Source organism: Pleurodeles waltl, chromosome 3_1, assembly GCF_031143425.1.
Source record: "Pleurodeles waltl isolate 20211129_DDA chromosome 3_1, aPleWal1.hap1.20221129, whole genome shotgun sequence".
NCBI lineage: Eukaryota > Metazoa > Chordata > Amphibia > Caudata > Salamandridae > Pleurodeles > Pleurodeles waltl.
Window position 1 is genome coordinate 683,395,261 of NC_090440.1, and position 21,292 is coordinate 683,416,552.

At 45.8% G+C, this 21,292-nt stretch overlaps 1 protein-coding gene across 1 annotated transcript in view; it reads left to right on the forward strand.

The window, feature by feature from the left end:
- Window positions 1–21,292, forward strand: part of HCRTR1 (hypocretin receptor 1) — a 76,173-nt gene that overhangs the window by 31,577 nt on the left and 23,304 nt on the right. Inside the window, exons 3-4 of the mRNA XM_069223291.1 lie at window positions 10,069–10,403; window positions 15,436–15,614. Of these exons, the coding sequence (XP_069079392.1) occupies window positions 10,124–10,403; window positions 15,436–15,614 (459 nt within the window). The 5' untranslated portion in view covers window positions 10,069–10,123. The remainder of the gene's footprint in view (window positions 1–10,068; window positions 10,404–15,435; window positions 15,615–21,292) is intronic.

Below are 21,292 nucleotides of genomic sequence, written 5' to 3' on the forward strand. Positions count from 1 at the left end.
TACCACCTGCTTTCATAGGTGGTAAATGTGTGCATAAAACCCCACAAAATAGGGAATATAATGCAGAATTCCAAATGGCAATTCCATGAGGGTTAACTTGTAATAGGCAGAATTCCATGCAGAGATACCACCCAGTAATTTAAATTATGGCTGTTGGGAATCTCCACATGGAGTTCCTCCTAACCTGTAATTAGGGGCCAAAAATCAAATAGTTAATGGTGAGACTGAATTACTTCTTTGGACTGATGCAAAATGTGAATGACACTTTCATCATGCAACAACTGAACTGAGTTAACCCAAATGAAGCAATATCTGAGGGGGCCTGACCCATATCCCCAAAGTGGTTGCAGGTGGGGCCACCATTACTCATTGTTGTGGACCAGCACTAAGGGCCTGATTCAGAACTTGGCGGATGGGTCCTTCACAACAGTGCTGGATGGCCCAACCACTAAAATGTAAATCCCATTGGATATTACAGGATATAGGTTTCAGCAGGTAGGACATCTTTCACCATTGTAACAGAGTAACCCTTTGGCCAAGTTCTAAATCAGGCCCTTAGTTTTTTTTCCATCATAGAGGAGAAATAGAAAGCTGGGAAACCAGTGACAAAGTAAGGTAGCAGTGATGAAAAAGACCCTGCAATTGTGGTAGGGTGTGTCTCATGGTGGATGAAGGAGGCATGAAGTGGAATTGAGGCTATACTTCCTAGCTATTCGGCAACCCCGACATTTGACAGATGCAGCGGCAGACTTCTGAGAAAAACCTTTGGCCCCAGAAATTCTTCTTTTGCAAATTAAGCACTGCCTCTTTGTATGTTTTTGTTATCATTGACAGGAATGCAAGTAGACAGATAAAGCTGCCTGTAGCCAGACCAAAACAGAAGTGAGGACCTTAGCTGGTTTACAATGATAATAGTGCTTCTACATAGGGCTTAATGTCCCTGCAAACTGCTCCCTTTCATTACGTCTCTTTTAATAGGAAGAAAATAGAAAGGTTTTAGTCAGCAATACCACTGTCTGTGCTGTTAACCTCATCTTTAATTTTTCAGTGTAAGGAATATGTTGCCTATAGATAGTGTTTTATCATCCTGCAGTTGGGTGTAAATATTCACTGTTCAGGAATATTAATAAAGAAACCATGATGAGATGGGTGAGTTTTATTTCTCAGTCCAAATATTATCTTAAAGAGATTCTGAGCACTGCAACTGTTGGTTTTTATATGTTCAAGGAACATAGGGCCAGATGTGAAAAGCATTTTTAGATCTGACCTAAGACAACACCTTCTGTTACCTTACTGGGGCTTAGAGGCTGCCCACTGGTTAAAATTGGTTGGCTTCATTGTCACTCTCATTTGCTTGCTTCTTCTTCATCATTGTTAGAAATGGGGTCTCTAATTGGCTGTCGGTGTGCACCATGTCCACGTAGGGACCCTCACTCTAGTCAGCATAAGGGAAAAACCCAGCTCAGGAAATCCCCGGTTCACCCCCTTGGTAGCTTGCCATAAGCAATCAGGCTTAGCTCAAAAGCAATGTGTAAAGCATTTACACATAACACACAGTAATAGAGTGAAAACCTATAAAAGGACACCACTCCAGTTTTAGAAAAATAGCCAATATTCATCTATGTATAACAAAAATAAAACAAGAAAAATCCAACATACAGTAATAAATATATGAATTTTGCAAGAATTAACTTAAAAATACAGTTCATTGAAGTCGATAGCTCCATCTGGGGCTATCACGGTGTCATGAAAAACAAATCCAACTGTTCAGGCCGGCCGCGGCGCCCAGGCCAGCTATGGTGTTGGGAAGACCCGCAACCAGTACCTTGGAAATGCTGGAGGTCGGGGTACTCGCAATGAGATCTGGAGGGCAGCACCGCAGGCATCAGTTCCGGAGGTCAGTGCGGGGGTCGTCGGGCCCTTGAAGTCACACGTGTTGCAGATTGAACTCCGGGCTGATGATAAATTCAGGAGCACTGGTGTGGATGGCATTGGGGCTGCAGTGCAAAGCGGGACAATGCAACGTGTGATGCCCACAGGCCATGGTGCAGGCAGCGGCTCAGTGACAGCATCCTGCGGCATTGGTGAGACCAGGACTGCGGTGTGAAGCAGGATGGTGCGCTGTGCGGTGTCTTCAGGTCACGGTGCAAGCAGCAGCATCATCGTTGCTGAAGCGCTGTTGTTGGTAGGCGCAAGGCGGCAGCATTTGGCAGGCTCCGTGCGGCGCCCACGGGTCACGATGCAGACAGGGTACGTCTGTTGACAACACTGGAGTCGGTGGCGCTGATGTCGGTGGACCAGGGATGCGGTGTGGGATGGGTGGTGTGTTGTGTACCTCACGAGTGGTGTCCTCAGGCCACGATGCAGGCAGCGGCATCGGTGTCAGCGCAGAGCGGCGGCATCGGGAATGCCAAGGCTGCGGTGTGAGCAAGGCAATGTGGAGTGCTAGGCCCACAGGTCATGGTACAAGTAGCAGCTTGGTGACGGCATCAGGTGGCAGCATCAATGAGACCCGGGTTGCAGTGCAATATTGAGCATGGCTCTGTGTGGCTTCATCAAGTCACGGTGTAGTCAGCAGAGTTGTTGACAGCATCACAGTGGTTTTTCTTCTGTTGCGGCACAAAACACACAGTTTCCAGTGCTGTAGGCAGATGTCTTTGATATCCCTGAGACCTCCAACAGGAGGCAAACTCTACTCCAAGCCCTTGGAGAAACTTCACAAGCAAGTTACACACCAAAGTCCATTCATTGCCCTCTTTAAGACAGAAGCAGAAACTGCAGGCCAACCCAGCAAAGCACACACAGCAAAAGGGCAGTACTCCTTCTCCAGCTCTTCTCCTTTGCAGAGATTCCTCTTGATCCAGAAGTGTTCTAAAAATCTGTGATTTTTGGGTTCACTACGTATACCCCTTTCTGCCTTTGAAGTAGGCAAACTTCAAAGGAAAGTCTCTTTTGTTCACAAAATCCTGCCTTGCCCAGGCCTGGCCCAAGACACACTTCAGGGGGTTGGAGACTGGGTTGTGTGCGAACAGGCACAGCCCATTCAGGTGTAAGTGTCAGCTCCTCCCTCTCCACTCTAGCCCAGGAGGCCCATCAAGTTATGCGGGCTACACCCCAGCTCCCTTGGTGTCACTATCTAGAGGGAATTCGCATCAGCCCAACGGTCAGTCTAACCCATATGTAGAATACACAAGTACGCAGAGGCTCAGAATGGTTAAGCAAGAAAATGCCCACTTTCTAAAAGTGGCATTTTCAAACTGACAATCTAAAAACCAACTTTACCAAAAGATGTATTTTTAAATTGTGAGTTCAGAAACCCCCAAACTCCCTATCTCTATCTGCTACCAATGGGAAACTGCACTTAAAATATATTGAAAGGCAGTCCCCATGTTAACCTAAGAGAGAGATAGGCCTTGCAACAGACAAAACCGAATTTGGCAGTTTTTCACTGTCAGGACATGTAAAACACATCAGTACATGCCCTACCTTTAACATACACTGCACCCGGCCCATGGGGCTACCTAGGGCCTACCTTAGGGGTCCCTTACATGTACAAAAAGGGAAAGTTTGGGCCTGGCAAGTCAAATTGGCAGTTTAAAACTACACACACACAGACACTGCAGTGGCAGGTCTGAGACATGTTTACAGGGCTACTCATATGGGTGGAACATTCAGTGCTGCAGGCCCTCTAGTAGCATTTGATTTACAGGCCCTAGGCACACATAGTGCACCCTGCTAGGGACTTGTTAGTAAATCAAATAGGCCAATCATGGATAAATCAATCACCAAAACAATTTAGATAGGGAGCACCTGCATGTTAGCACTGATCTGCAGTAGTAAAGTGCACAATGACAATAGACCAGCAAACAAAAATCAGAAACAATAGGAGGAAGAAGGCGAAATGTTTGGGGATAACACTGCAAAAAGGGCCATTTCCAACACAACCCTCTCTCAACCTAAAGCCAAGGTAGTCCAATCAATACTTAGCTGGAATTCCCTAAGGGTGATAGAAACTGGACAGTGGCCCACTATTGCAGGGGCTCTTGCCAGTTCTACTCTCCTCTGAACCCAGGTGGATCCCTCGGTCAGCACTCTCAGGGCCCACTGAACTTGCCCTGGGGGAACCCTTCTCCTCATCTGAGGACTCCATCTGTGCAGCACCTAACCTTACCGTTCTCACAATCTCATCCCAGTAGGCGGACAGTACCACCATGGCCAACAGTGTGATTGGGCCCCTGCCACCCCTGGGGGTCTGACTTCAGTTCCTCTCCCAGGCAAAACTCTGACCACAAGGATAACAACCAACAGAGGCCACTGACAGCTGTCAGTATCAAGAGCCAGGCCCAAGGCCATCCTGGGGTCTCTAGCCTCTGTGGTTTCAAAAAGTGGGGGCAGTAACCCCAGGTGACTTTTCCACTTCACCTCCCACCAGTTCAGGGGTGTATCCTGAGACTGACCACTCACCTTAGGGTTGTACCCTCAGACTGAGCAGGGGACAGGGGTGGGCTCTCCCTCCTCCTGTGCCTCTTGCTGGGGTCCTGTACCTTCTGCCTTGGAGTGGTACCCCCCAGACAACTGCACTGTGAGGGCACCTCTGAGGGCCACCCATCCCAGTTCCCCTGACACCAGGGGCAACTCATTCCCCAGAAAGCAGTCTATGGGTATCTAGGGACTATCTGTGACCCTCCTCTGGGTCACCTCCCCACCCCACTCGAGGGTCACCAGGGCCATATGGTGGAAGAAGCCCTGCCCATTGGCTGGTGTCACCCTACACACCTGGCTGGTGTACTGCTCTGGGGAGTGAAGCCTTTTCACCATCATCGTATGGCGAGCCCCACTGTCCTTCAGAACAGTGACTCCATTTACTGCCACCTGGTGGAAGTGACAACTCCCACCCTCAGGGATCACCAACTCACCCTCTGAGTCCACCTCCCCACTAAGGGATATCATGGCACGGTCTATGACCTACCCCTGGGGGTACCTCCCCCTAAGGCCACATTGGCCACTCCTGTAGAGGAGCCACCAGTGGGGGACTTCCTAAGACGAACAGAGTCTCCTTGCTTGTGTCCTAACTGGGAACACTGAGAGTACCAGGGTTGAACATGGGATGCCCTGGGCCACCGCCAACCAGAACACCCCTCCTTCCTGTAAGAAGGGACATGGCACCTTTTTCTTCCCCCTTATCCTAGGACCTGTCTGTGTCTCCCTTGACCTCCCCTCCTTCTTCAGTTGGGGACCCTGCCCACCCTTGGCTGAGTCTCCCACATACATCATATTGTGGACCCTGGTACTCACCCAGTGGTACCCCTCCATAGCAAGCTTCCTGGGGTCAGTCAGCTTACTATCAGTCAAGTTCTGGCACAGCTCTGCAAAACACAGACTAGACAAGTGCTCCCATGCAATTAAGTTGTACAGCCCCTGAAATCTGTGACATTACTGCCCTTCACCCAACCATTCAATGCTCTGCAAAAAGAAATCCATACATTCTAACCAGGTCTTTGAATCAGTTTTCTTACTCTCTCTAAACTGATCCATGTAGTTGTCAGGAGTGAGACCATACCTGGTGAGAAGGGCCTCCTTCATTTCAGAATAGGTGAGGTTGTACCCTTTACCCAAAGCTAACTAAGTGTCCCTTCCCTCCTCTGTGAAGTGATTCCACAATTCTGCTCCCAACTTCATCACAGGGACCCCATTCATGTGGATAGATGCCTCATATCCCTGAAACCACCTCTGGATATCATCTCCCTTCTTGTACTCCCATGTGGACTACCCTATCTGAGTGCACTGATATATTTATGCCACCATCTCTGCTGGATCTGCTCCTCTGATCCAGCTCCTTCACTCTGAGCTCATGGTCTAAAAGCATCTTCCTTATCTCCATGGCTCCCTTCTCCCTTTGGTCCTCAATTTTTAATCTCTCTAACTCTATCTGATGTCTCCTAGCTTCCCTCCTGTCCTCCAACTCTTCTGGGCTCAGACACTTAGAAACACTACTGCTGCCTGACCCAGAGGGAACCTCCCACCCTGGCAGCTCCAGCAGCCCAGCACATCTTCCCTTGGGTTTGGCTTCACGGTCTCCCCAAATGGATCCACAAAATGCCCACTGGCATTTCTGGATGCTACCCAGGCCTAAGTGCCTTTTGTAGCTCCTCCTTCTTGGTGAGGCCTCTAACTTGAACTTTGAGGGTTTTCCAACCTATCCTCCTCAAAAACCAAATACAGGGATGTAACTGATGATTCTCTTGACTGAGACATGATGTAGTATGAAGTTTAACTTGAACTCAAGAAAAAAAAAGAATCAAAGAAAAAATCAAAAACCAAGACACCTGTATGTGGTACGTAGTGGTCTGCGATATGGTAGTAGTGTGCATCAATCACTGTAAGTCAAGTTCAAATGCAAGTCTCATCCCACTGCTGACAACCAATGTTAGAAATCGGATCTCTAGTTGGCATTCATTTTGCACCCTGTACAAGTAGGGACTCTCACTCTAGTCAGGATAAGAGAGATACCCAGCTCAGATAACCCCTGCTCACCCCTTTGCTAGCTTGGCACGAGCAGTCAGACTTATCTCAGAAGCAGTGTGTAAAGCATTTGCACATAACACACAGTGATACAGTGAAAATACTACAAAAGGTTACCACACCAGTTTTAGAAAAATAGCCAATATTCATCTATGTAAAACAAGGCAAAAACAAGAAAAATCCAACATACAATAATAAAGATAATACTTTTGCAAGAATTAACTTAAAAACACAGTTCCTTGAAGTTGATAGCTCTGCCTGGGGCTATCAGTGTTCTGAACAACAAATCCAACAGTTCAGGCCGGCTGTGGCATTGCGAGCCAGGTACAGTGTCAGGAAAACCCGCAAGCAGTACCTTGGAAATGTTGGGCATTGTGATCCTCGCGATGAGATCTGGAGGGCGTCGTCACTGGCACTGCAGGCTTAGGTTCTGGAGATTGGTGCAGGGGTCGTCGGGCCCTTGAAGTCACACACTTTGCAGATCAAACTCCGGGCTGATGATGAAGTCAGGAGCGCTGGCGTGATTGGCGTCAGGGCTGCGGTGCCAAGGGGGATGATGTGATGTGTGGTGCTCACAGGTCACGTGCAGGCAGCGGCTCAGTGACAGCGTCCTGCGGTGTCGGTGAGACCAGGGCTGCAGTGTGATACGGGGAGGTGCGACATGTGGTGTCTCCAGGTCACAGTGCAGGCAGCGGCATTGTTGTTGCTGAAGCGCTGTTGTCGGTAGGCCGAAGGAGGCAGTGTAGCACGGGGCGGGCTACGTGCAGCACTCATGGGTCGCGTTGTAGACTGGGGCATCTGTTGACACTGCTGGAGTTTATGTCGCTGGCTCCAGTGGACCAGGGCTACGGTGCAGGATGGGACGGTGCATTGTGTACCTTACGAGCGGTGTCCTCAGGCCACGGTGCAGGCAGCGGCATTGGTGTCAGTGCGGAGCTGAGGCATCAGGGATGCCAAGTCTGTGGTGTGAGCAAGGCAATGCGGAGTGCGGGGCTCACAGGTCACGGTGCAAGCAGTGCCTTGGTGACATCATCAGGTGGCAGTAGCAGTGAGACCAGGGTTGCGGTGCAACCTGCGGCATGGCTCGATGTGGCATCAGCAGGTCACGGTGTAGTCAGCGGAGTCGTTGAGGGAACAAACACACACAGTTCCCGTGCTGTAGGCAGATGTCTTTGATATCCCTGAGACTTCCAATAGGAGGCAAGCTCTACTGCAAGCCCTTGGAAAAACCTCACAAGAAGGATACACAACAAAGTGCAGTCTTTGCTCTCTTTAAGGCAGAAGCAGCAACTGCAGGCTAACCCACCAAAGCACACACAGCAAAGGGGCAGTACTCCTCTGCCAGCTCTTCAGATCTTCTCCTTGGCAGAGGTTCCTCTTGATCCAGAAGTGTTCTAAAAAACTGGGGTTTTGGGTCCACTACTTATACCCCTTTCTGCCTTTGAAGTAGGCAAACTTCAAAGGAAAGTCTCTTTTTGCCCAGTCCTGGCCCCAGACACACTCCAGGGGGTTGGAGACTGCATTGTGTGAGGACAGGCACATCTCATTCAGGTGTGTCAGCTCCTCCCTCTCCACTCTAGACCAGGAGACTCATCAAGATATGCAGGCTACACCCCAGCTCCCTTTGTGCTGCCCAACTGTCAGTCTGACTCAGACGTGGAATGTGCAAGCTGACAGAGGCACAAACTGGTTAAGCAAGAAAATGCCCTCTTTTTAAAAGTGGCATTTTCAAACTGGCAATCTAAAAAAATATGTATTTTTAAGTTGTGAGTTCAGAGACCTCAAACTCCCCATCTCTATCTGCTCCCAATGGGAAACTTAAAATATATTGAAAGGTATTCCCCATGTTAACCTCTGAGAGAGATAGGCCTTGCAACAGTGACCTGTCTTTAACAAACACTGCACTGCACCCTGCCCATAGGGCTACCTACGGCCTACCTTACGGGTGCCTTACATGTACAAAAAGAGAAGGTTTGGGCTGGGCCTGTCAAGTGGGTACACTTGCCAGGTCGAATTGTCAGTGCAAAACTGCACATACAGACACTGCAGTGGCAGGTCTGAGGTGTTTACAGGGCTACTCATGTGAGTGGCACAACCAGTGTGGCAGGCCCACTAGTAGCCTTTGATTTACAGGCCCTGGGCACACATAGTGCACTTTACTAGGGACTTGTTAGTAAAATACAAAACAGAGTGGCTATGCAAACAGGTTCACACCTCCTATATATGAGTATAATATGATGGGGAAAACAATGTTCATATGTTGCAGATGATTCTGCCGATGGTGCCAAACTGATAAGTACCCAACCACTTTGGGTGCAGTTGTGTCGGTTGAGGGATCAATCAACACGTAGAGATTCAATATTGTTATACCAAGGCACACAACAGTAGTCATAAAATCCATTCCTTGTTCTGTTGTAGCAATCATAGTTCAAACTATACGTAAGTATATAGTAGAGGTTTTTATTCATCCAATAAATCCAGAGAAATAACAGCCATCATGAATCCAGAGATACAACAGCTAACACGTATTTTCGTCAACAAGACTATCTCAAGGCCCAAGAGTAAGTACAGTCTAATGTCCCCAAAATGTTTTGCGAGGTTCAAAAGTTCCAGAAAGAACATAGGTTCTGAAATGTAATTTACCAAGTCTTGGCCTGAACACTCTGCTCATCGCGAGACGATTGTTATTTGGCTTATCATGGGCGTGTCCACCGGCTATATCACATAATCTCTCTTGACTTGGTAAATTACATTTCAAGGCCTATGTTCTTTCAGGAACTTTTGAAACTTGCAAAAACATTTGGGGACATTAGACTGTACGTATAACAAATCACTAGTTGGAAAGGGCATGTTTAGGGCATCTCTTTCAAATATTGATTTATTATGGCATAAAACAATTTTTTGTAACTGAAATACAGTCATAACACATTGAAATGTTACTGACTCCCCAAATGGAATAGTATGCAATTTGCAAACGTTTCTGGGTTCTCTTGGTACCCCTTACCTTTTGTGGATGCAAAAAAGGTTTGGGGGAGTACGCAGTGGTCCAGGGAGCTTTTAAAAAAACTTTCAAACTATTATTTAATGCAGCCCTGTTTCCTTTAAGGAAACTACACTACATAAAAAAAAAATCTAAATAGTGATCACTGACATGACGGTCTGCTGACCCCAGCAGGCCACTATCGCTGCGATGGCCACTAATATAAGCAAGTCATAATTTGCAAGCTTCCTCGTGAATACTGATAAGGGAGATAAGGTTGCAACCCACTACAATTTCGAATTTTGCGAAACGATCTATTAGTACATAGATCGGTTTGCAAAATTCCACACAAGTTGCAAAAAAGAGTACTCACAATTTGCGACCAGTACTTTACAACCAGTGTTTTGTACATCTGGCCCTCAGTGCTTTACAGAACTTTACATTTAATTCAGACTTTCCAGATATGTTTTAATGAACAAAAAATTATATACATTATGTATTAGCCAATGTTTGTTATTGTTGCTGTACAGTACTATCATAACACTAATCTTCACTCTTTCTCCAAGCACCAGGTGAACAGGAAGAGATCTAAGCTTGACTCATTTGGGTCTCTGCTGGTGCATGTCCACAAGTATCCAACGACCTCCTGTGCCTGGTAGCCCCCTGCCTGCCAAGGCCCAAATGGACCTACCCGAGCCAAACAGCAGTGCCACCTGGCTGACAAGAGCTGAAGATGGATCTCCTCTAAATGGGTCACATGAGCCAGCATTTACCGTGGACTACGATGACGAGTTTCTACAGTACCTCTGGAAGGACTATCTGTACCCCAAGCAGTATGAGTGGGCACTCATTGTGGGGTATATTGTGGTCTTCCTGATTGCTATTGTAGGGAACATGCTGGGTAAGTTGAACAGAGCTCTCAGTGCCCACGCAGGTAATTCCAGCTGACCATCCATGCTGTAGAGCATGGCATAAGACCTCAAAAAATAAATACCTCATTATAGGTTGCAAGAAAGCAGTGATGCCGATGCAAGCGTTGTGTTGCCCCCAAATCAGAATTATAAGTGAAGTATTCCCTGCAACTCAAAAAGGAGCGTTGCGTGAGGGGCTAATTAAGATACACAACATTCAATGGTGTCATAGTGACTGATGCACTGGAAATGTCATCATGGAGCTATCATACCAATGACTATTTCATTGGGAGTGGGTCTATTTCCCAGTAAAAAATATTCTAAATATTCACTTAGGGTGCCTTCTCTGTAGCCACTTAGATAGGTAAATGTGTATAGATAGATATCTTACACTTTTTCCTGATTTTTCACTGCATGTTGGATCTTAGCATGGAAAACATGCATGTATGCGTTATTCAAATTCAGAGCTTTAAGCACTGACCTCTGATATCAGTGTGCTTGTTACAGATTCAAACTCTGGAATGATCAGCTTACCCTTTCATCCTTTCAAGTCCAACAAACTGTGTTCTATGTTAGTTTAATCAATAATAATTCCACACAAATGTTCTGTTATGTACTAAGGATAAAGGCCCTGTATTAGGAACACACTATAATTATTATAAACAATATGTTCAATGTTGTTTGAGACATGCATGCTTGTGTTCGGGATACCGTTTTCACATGCAGTCAGGTCGATTTTTTTAATAAATGTACAAAAGTGCATCACTAGACAAAATTCAGAGTTGTTCCTTCAATAAAGAAGCTTTGGGCATATGCCTTATGACACTACCTCAAGAGGGCAAAGAGGAATATAACTGCTACTTATAGTCTAACAACGGGCTTTTGCTATTAGAGGGTCAATCGTCAATTTACCTCGAAAACCATTTTACCTGTACTGGAGATGTTTATACTCGTTTGAAGTTTGAATACAGCTGTCAAAGTGTAAACAGCCCAGAGGAGTTCGCCTGCTGGAGTATTCTTTAAGACGTATGTTACCAACTATGTAAAAACCTTTTTTGAGGTCTTGTGGAAAGTGTATGTGGTAGCATGCACTGACAGAAAATGGTAACAGCTTTGATAGTGGTAGGGAAGTAGTGGGTTGAGGACGGGATCCACTGCTGGGCTTCTAATAAAGGAACACACTTACAATCGCCCTCTGTGATTGACACAGAGGCAGCTGTCTCTTTGGAAAAGACATTTTGTGAGCTTACCATGGACATACAGGGGCTTGGAGCCTGTCCATTGCTTACCATTAGTTGGCTATATCTCTACTCTCCATTGCCTAATTTTTTGTGTCCCAGCTCGTCAATCTTGTGTTAGTCCCTCCCACAGAGTATATTTCTTTACCATCTCTTTTGATTGGATGGCTTCTATGCATCCACTGCTTGCTTGCCAAGCACTACTTTTTTGATTTGGGTTAAGCACTTCATGACTGTGCACGTGTTTGCCAGCTGTCTTTCTAGTGTACTTTACTCACCCTGCACAATGTGTTGCCCATGTGCTTCTCCCTGCCCCGCTTCATGTTATGCTTGCTGTTTCTTTCCCGCTTACTTTCTTGCCCGTGTTCTTCTCCTGTGCCCACTCCACGTTGCTGTCTCGTCCATGGCTTCTCGTCCCCACCCCTGCACTCTGTTTCTTAACCCCACCAGCACCCTCCTTCAATATCATGTTGTTTCTCCTCCTGACCCTCCCCATGTTGCTTCTGTTCCTCTGCCCTCTGTGTTGCTTTCCCCTACCTGGGCCATCCCTTCCTGTTGCCAGTTGCTTCTCCTCCCCACCACCTACATTGCTTGCATTCCCCACCCACTCTCCCCATGTTGCTCACCCCTACCCATGCCCTCTGTGTTGCTCACTCATGCTTAAAAAATGTGTTTTTGCACATTTTTCTCTTTGAATTTGCCGATTCAGCTTACATTGAAAAATATATAATAAAAGTAAGCTGTGTCACAGGCTTTTTTCTCATTTAGCAATGCTGCACAGCATTGGAGATGCTGTACAGCATGGTTGAAACCCATTGACAAAGCCAATAAATCCCAAAGGGAGATCTCTTGGATTTGCTTATCTTGGTCTAAAACAAATTGGAAGCATGCTTCTGACTCACGTCCACCTTTCACTTGTTCTCTGCAGTAGAGGCTTCACCAGCCAAGCAGAACACCAGTGTCAGACCCTGTTGTGGAACAGGGCAGGCAGTGGCTACCGGGCCACAACAGTGGTGGTTAAGGTTATTTGCCTCTAGAGTTCCAGGGTCCACCCTACTATGGCTGTGCAGAATGGGCCAGTACAGCCCTTCTTCACTCGACTCGCAGGGTAGTGAGGGGGAGCAGTCAAAGAATTCTCAGGGAGGTAGTGCCGGGGTTAGAGACAAGAACTCAAACATTTAAACAACACACACAATTACTATCCAGCCTAGTGCTTTTCTTCATAAATAGAAAAGTACTCTAACATCACAGCAAAGGGGATTCAGCCAAAGGGTTCTACTGACACATTTAAGGAGATCTAGCACCATACGACAGACCTCACACCATCAACAATGACCTAACGCAATTCGTATGGTGCTCACAATAACTACAACAGTGCCTTAGCAGCGCAGAAATAAAAAGCCTCATGCAGAATCAGACACAGGTGAGAGGTCACTATCAGGCTATACAAGCATCTACTATGTTCTTTAAATCATAGACCAGTTTGTTCGTATCTGTAACAAAAGACTTCACACAGTCTCTCAGTCTTTGAATTCAGACCTGTGTTATCTGTCTGCTGGGACAGAGCAGCACTGAGATTGATGGTGCACAGGATTGTGGGCAGTGGCCTCACCTTTCAGATCTTGCTGCTGGAAAAAAACAGCATGGCATTCTTTGGCAGTAGTCACTCTTCTCCGGTAGCTGGAGCCTCCCGGTTGTTGGGAATGTTCTCTGTGACAGCAGTCTGTTGATCCTAGCAGGCTGCACAACATGCTGGAGCAGTGACAGAATAAGTCCCTCATTTTGCAAGGTTGCTGGACAGCACACTGTTGCTTGGGGCTATTGATGCTTTGTGCAGTTTACCAGATGAACCAAGCAGGTGCAAGCCAGCTCCACACACCAGGAACATGGCTAAGCCTTTCCTCCTGGACGATTTATCCTCCTGCAAGACCTGACACTCTCCTTTCCTCTCTGAGCAGACAGGTAGACTTCTAGTCAGTAGGCAGATACACAGCTTCACTAAAGAGTTGTCCAGGCTGCAGGTGATGTCCCTCACTTCTGGAAGATGGGCTGTTATGCAGGTACCAGCCCTCGATCATAGCAGCTCTTTGAGTAGCCTGTGGAACACTCCCTTCCTTAGTCAAGAAGAACTTAGAACTGGGGCAAAGCAAGGTATTTGGAGTCCCATCTTTGAACTCATTATCCTGACCAGGGATGTTGATCCACTGTCTAAAGTTCAGGTGCCGGTTTGGGGTGGTTCACTTTCAGGTGTAATTTTCTGGCTTCAATGCTGCACAGAGATAGTGTAAGGTAATGACAGTGACGATACTGGCTCTAAGAAGGAGTGATTCAAAAATGAGCACAATGAGGTGTGAAAACTTTTCACCCCTGGCTGTCTTCAGCCTTCCAGAAATAGCCATGAATGAAAGGCAAAAGGGCAGACTCTGACTAAAAACGTTGAATCTGCTGATTCATCCTGTTTCCCCTACTATCAACCAAATGGCAGTGCTCAAGAAGGATTAAACAGCAGTCGCCTGCTAAGAGGTCCTCATAGAATTCCCTGGGGTTCCTTCCTTTATTTCCTGAAATGCAAACAATATACTACCACTGTCTGGGGCAGCTGTAATCCATCGTCCACCTTGTGCCATGTTATACCAAGGGCTAACTATAATGGACCCCACTTGTGTCAGCAATCAGACTCTGACCTTAACAAATAGTCTTGGTACCATCCATACCTTACATGTGCCACTAGCCATGCACACTAGATATCAGCTCAAAGGTACGGATGCCACATTTAAGTGGAACTTTACATGAGAGGTGTGGATAGACCGCACTGCTCCTGAACCATAAAGAAGGTATGTTCAGTATTATTAATCCACAGAAATCAATATTATTCCATCACCTCTTCAAATAAACAACTCAAACATGGATAGTAGCCCAATGTCAATAAAGAGGGAAGGTCACAGACAAGATTCTGGACTTTGGAATCACCATGCACAGGTCTATGCCTCAGCACTCATGCTGGTTTAGCATGTCAGCTTGACCAACAAAAAATTGGGATACCATTTTCACATGCAGTCAGGTCATTTGAGGCAGGGGTACATGCTTGTTTACCACGCAGGGAACATTCCCATCCCAACATCCAGCATATTATCTCTGGAGTCAATTAAAGCTACATATCTAAGAAGCTATTATCTCCGTTAAGAAATAACATCTTATTTAAACAGCACAAGAAGAGACCAAGAAGGCCATTTTCTTCCAACAGCAGACAGTAGGGACCTCACTGTACTGTACAGACTGAGGGAAGCATCTGGGTGACACCACTACAGACGAAAGGGACCACCTCTCTGACATCAAGAATTGACTGTTGCGTCCTCGCCAACACAACAGACAAGATGAAGACGTATTCACTTGCACCACCACAGACCAAGGAGACCACCTCACTGACAACAGCACAGACTAATGAAACTGCCTTAAAGACACTGTCTCAGACTGCAAAGGCTACCTAACTGACACAATTATAGAGGGAAGGCGTTTTTCTTCCTAAAATACTCTTTCATATCAAGACAGACTGTGGGAGTCCATCAACATACTAAAAGGGTGAGAAACCCCTCTCTCTCTGGCAAGTTTATTTTTCGTTCTTGCTGCGTTTTTAACGTTTTTTGTAGTTTTACTCACACATATTCTGTTCCCCCACCCTTTCCCAGTCCCTGCATCCCTATGTTCTCTTTGAATCGCTCATCCCACCCTACCTTCCCTGCATGTCTTTGGTCTTCTTTCACCTACCCTCTCCCTCTCTCTGCAGTCTGCGTGGCGGTCTGGAGGAATCATCACATGAGGACAGTCACCAACTACTTCATTGTCAACTTGTCTCTGGCAGATGTGCTGGTGACGGCCATCTGCCTCCCGGCGAGCCTGATGGTAGACATCACCGAGAGCTGGCTGTTCGGTCAAACCATGTGCAAAGTGATACCATACCTGCAGGTGAGAAGCTCACCGGAGAAGCAGTATGATGGGCTGAGTAGGTCGGTGTACACAATAATTTAACTGAGAGTGGCTGGAACATTTTGAGTTCCTTTCCCCGCCAAGGACGCTGCTCCGGAAGACCCTTTATAATAGCTCAACTTTTTAAGTACAAAATTATTTAAGTATTACTTTAAATAATTCACATCATCATGCAGGTTAAAGGAAAAACACTTCAAATGTATTTTATATTGTATGCGTGTAAATTATGGGTGTTAACATCGCTCAATGATTTGTGTTTACATGTCGTGTTTTACATTGACTCACAAAATAACTGGTTATAGTGAGATAATTCGAAGCATGCCAAAGTGGTGTGTGTATGTCCATGTCTCACACGGTTAGCCACTCTAGCTACACGCTTACAGGCTATTTCCCTGTTTGGTTAGTTCTTGCAACATCAGGCCCGTAGCCATAGGAATATATTTTTTTTTGGGGGGGAGGGGCAGAAGCGATAGCATATGAGGAATGCTCGAGGGCAAACATTCTTTGGAAAATGCCTGCAATATGGTGAGAAAGTAAAGAATGAGTACCCTTTTCTTTTGTATTGTGGTGTTTCCCCAAAGATTTGTTTTATACGTTGCCAAGCAATGGCAAAGCCAATACGTCTGGCTTCAGTCGTTGAAAAGTTTAGGCACTTAACAAATCATCATACGTGCATTCTGTCACTCATCCCTGCATTCAAGCATCCGTTCAAGCCTTGCATTCGGCCACTTACACATTCACAATAAAACACACACACAACCTATGCAACATAAAATAAAATAATTGAAGCAGAAAAAAACAAAACATGCTGCTGCCTAACTTTGCAGGAATATGCTAGCAGTAACAAGTAAATTTAAACAAAGCAGCAGGTGGCTTCCTGGAAATGGTATTGCACATATTTTATCTTTGTTTTGAAGTTCCAGCATGGAGTTTAGAACCAATGTATTGTCCATCTTGGAATGGTGATACGATGATACACCAGGGACAATGCCTTCCATGATGATCGTCTGGTAGATGCAATGGCCATATAGGATGTGGTGCACTGAAAATGCACAGCAACATTATCCTAGTCTTAGGTAGTTGCTGAAGCTTGTTTGCTGGAATTGGGGCACATATTCTTTTAAACTCCGCTTGAATTGAATTGGGTCCATAAGGTCGAGAGCGCAATAAATACGTCTTTAGATGGGGATCGATTTGAGGCCGTTTTCACCAACTATAACCTCATTTCAATGCCCTTTAACTGTTTTCAAGAATCTTATCTCAGCCACAAATTTGCTCATTTTGCCAGACATTCCACGCTGAGCCGTCAGAATCAGTGAGACTGGCCACACTTGTCTGTGTTTGGATGGGCATGTGGGTTGAATATCAACAGGAGGGTGACAAGAGTTATGGTGACTCGGTCATCGCTTCCCCTCATGTACTAAAGTTCACAAGCTTGCTGCACAGTAGCAAAATCTGCACAGTAGTAAATCCCAGGGCATTCAGTGATGAGATGAACGTGAGAGGTGTGTCCTACAGGACGCACTGTGAGGAACGCTTGTGCTAAACCCAAAGTCTGTCCTCGTGTCAGGGCCTAGGCAAGACTTTTACATAAGGTTTGGAAGAAGAATCAAGCAGCACAGGTGTTAGTAGGTCCCCATAAGTGTTGTACTGATGGCCTTAACTGATGCTTTGGATCTTATTCGAGTTTTATCTGCTGGTCTGGAGCGAGTACTACGTCTCCTTAATCTTCGTAAAACAAAGGTCTTAGAGCTATAACAACAGAGATGCAGTGGATTAGCCACTTGGAAAAACACTTAGATCACCTGGTTTCACAATCCGATTTAGACAAAAAAGTTAGGATTGACTTGACTTCCTTAGTAAAACAGTTTTCTTGGTGTAAAACTTCAAGGTGCGCTTTGCACCTAATTTGTTAAACATCCTCTCACAAATAGATAAAAGACACACACTGTATATAGTCTGATTTAACTGAAAGCTGGTGAGTAATTTAAGAAGCAATTTGTGGTTGGTCCGGGTAAGCTTGAAAGTCTGGGGTTTAAAGCACCAGTAGTCCCTCCTTGTGTTGTTTTGTTTTTCTCTACATGTTTCCCTAGCTTAGTTGTTCCTCTATGGCCCTTCCCCCTAGAGAACTCAGGGTGTCAAATGACTGCTCACCTGTGCAGACTGTGGCTTCAGCTGGCTAGTGGGGTACAAAAAGTACCCCATTCTTTGTCCTCAAGAGAATAATCTTCCCCTGATTGGTTATGAAGTGATTGGTTGGCAGAGGTCTTTCAGAGTTTTAGGCTAATGACTTTTTACATTTTACTGTCCTCAGAGTGAAACTTACCAGCCTCACTGTACAACATACAAGCATATCCCGAGTATCAAGGCTGTTGTTTCTTCAACCTCGTCAGTGGTGTGATGCAAAACGCCACCTACCCCTGCAGAATGAGATGTGGAGCCCCCTGACCCCCCATACCTCACAGAGGAAAATTAATTAGCCGTCAGCTGAATAGGTGATTCCATGAAGGGTTGTCTGTCCCCGCCGTGCCACAATGTCACCAGGTCTAGTGTTACACCCCTGCACCTTGATTGAACATGTGGTGGGTGTTATGTTAAAATGCTTATATTTATGGCTATCATCTCTGCTAGTGGGATTCCGGCCAACAGTTGGATTAGCATGCCACCACTGGGCCAGCCATGTGCACATCACCCTTACCCATCTGAATAACTAATGGCGCATCTGTAACCCAAATATTGGTCCGATTTTCAGATGTCTGTGAGGTGGCTGGAATAAAGAAACCTTCAAGCCAACCAAGTTCCTTCCAAACAGCCTTCGAGGAAGCAGGCTAAAGTGCTATTTGCAGTGTGGCCATCGACTTTCGAACTGTGAACATTTATCACTTTTTATGGAATCTGGACTAGTGTCCAGATACCCAGGACGGGACAAATACTGAATGGAATGTGCACTAGTTCCCCTTTCCCACCTGGGGTCAAGCTGAAGGTCCTCCCATTTCCACTGGCATGTCTGCCTTATGTGGCCGATGAGCTGTGAGGCACTTGAGTGAAAAAAGGCACCCATTTCAGGTGAGGAAAGTGTATCAGAACTTCCAAGAACATCCGAGTGCTTGAAGAAGGAAACCAGACCAGTCTTGGTTGAGACTGACTAACTAACCTGCACAGAATCCAAAAGGCACAAACTGCAGATGAGTAGTTAAGGTGTGCATACCCACCTGGTGGGCACATCTGCCTGCAGAAATGACCCTTGTTGTCCATCTCAGCCCCCAAAGGAGCTGGCGGCCTGCATGCAGCCCTTCATCTGAAAGGGTGCCTCCCTGGGTCTCCATTCAGCAGTTCACCAGCTCTGCCCAAGCTGGCATCAAGTGCGGTCAACTACCCCTGTCAGCAGTATGGACCCAGTTTGTTCGGGGTACTCCGTATCCAGTTTTGCTGGTCAGCTCCTGAAGCGTAGTGCTTGTACCCATTTGCATCGGGACGAGTATACACAATTTTAACTAGCTTAAAAAGTCCAAACCTAGGACGTCCCCGGCGCATATGACCCCAACAGAGTTGCAAAAGAGGCAGGAGCAATTAACCCTAACTGCAAACTGGCCAAGGGACCAGCTGTCTCTGAGGTATCAAAGAATCTCTACTGCGTCGAGTAGAAACAGAGATATGAATAGGGTTTGTTGTCTAGTTGTTCATGCCCCAAGCCACGAGGGCAGTGACCCCTCTGCGACATCATGGACCCGACGATCATCAGGCACCAACATCAAATACTATTTAACTTACAAAGGGGCTTTTACCACCTAATGCCAGCTTACTGAGGATCAGGGCTGGGGTGGAGGCGGTCGGTGGGCAGGAACAGTTCAGAACCAATAAAAGAAATTGAGTAGTCAAACTCCAGCCTAGTTATACAAGTCCAGAGGTCATTTACATCTGGTGGAGCCTGGTATGCTGAGGCTCCTTCCCCGAACTATGTTCCTCCTACACTCACCTTGAAGCTGCCAAGCCTGGGGCTGAAGCTGATAAGGTTTCTGCTGCAGGTGACATCTTATTTCGTACAAGTGTTTCAGCCAACATGGCGTAACCACCTTGGTCGTGAATTAATGATCTGCATTTTTTCTGTCGGAGTCTCGAAGAAACAACTCTCCCAAAGAGCAGGCTCGCTTCTCAGAAAGAAAAAACAATGGGCCTGACATGCGAATATTTTTCTCCCACCTCGCGGATTCTTTGTTGTCTTTCCCCCCATGTAAGGTTCCTCGTTGACTATCCCTGCCCGGGTCCACCAAGTATTGCGTAGCAGACCGGGGCAGGGAAAATCTGCAACAGGAAGACAGCCCTAACATGAAGTTCTCCCTGCCGCCCGGCGTTACTGGGAGTCAATCAGTTTGTAGTAAAGATGTGCATGCTCCCTCGGGGCTTGGAGATTGGCGTTGTTTACTTTTTACACAACGGTGAAAACGACATTCATTTGTGCTTCTGTCAAGCTAGTCTGACATGAAACTGCAACCTCGTCGGTCAAATTTAATTACGAGAGGCAGTCTCTGCAGTGTGGCAGGGGGCCTGTTGCCCCACGGCCTATTTGCACCATCTGTCAGTATGTCAATTACACCCTACGCGTTAATTCATCAACGTCGCGTAATGGAGATGCGACTTAAAGCACCAAAAAAACGGTTTTCTTAGGAAAGTAACAACAACAAAACAAGAAACGGACTTTCACTCACAACACCTCCTACTAGGCTTCCTCAAAAACCGGCTTCGGCAGTGCCGAGCCCTTCGGAGTGATCCAAGGTGCTGAAAACACCATAGTTGAAGTTCTAAATAGAATATTCATGGACTCTCTCAAAGAACACATTCATCAAAATGATTCTTTAAGAACAAATTGCATAGGGCAACATAACTATATTACTCTTCCGGTTCAAAACAAGCACAGGTAAACAGCATTTTTATATTTTCTTCTATATCAAAGGGTTTTAAGGATTTAGATACACATACGACTGACATTGATAATTTATTTAGAAGGTGACACCTATATAGGGTAGCCATCAATTACCCTTATAGGTCGACATGGATCTTTGGACTCAGATAGGAGAGAGATGGTCAATAGAAATCAAATCAATAAACATCACTTTTCATATTGGAGTCAGTAATTTATATGCAGCATGACTTATGTGCCATGAATCACCACACCAGTTTAGTAAAGTTCAAACATTTATTGCCCTTTAGATTAACAATGCTAAGGTCACGTACACCAAACACAAAAGACCAAATGATAAAAGTACATCAAAGGTACATACATAACACAGGTGGACCAAACCTCTGAAAGAATCTTAACCTAGACTAAGTACTTATCATTAAGCATCCAAGAACCACCATGCAGAATAACAACAATAGCCAATGAATGTTTGACACAGAATACATTTATTTATCACAGATGCATCTGTTTACAATCCATTTCTATGAAACAGACAATTTTAGATTGTGGCATCCTTAAAAATAATTCTAATTTGATAAGAATGTTTGGGCTTCATGCAAAAAAGAAAAGAAGACAAAAAATAATTTGGAAAACATCTGACTATGGCACTAACCCAAAATAGCGGTTGGGTTTCCAAAAGAGAAAACATATAAATCTGCAAGAAAAATAAATGCACATTTTGGTTACACCTCTCCTATAT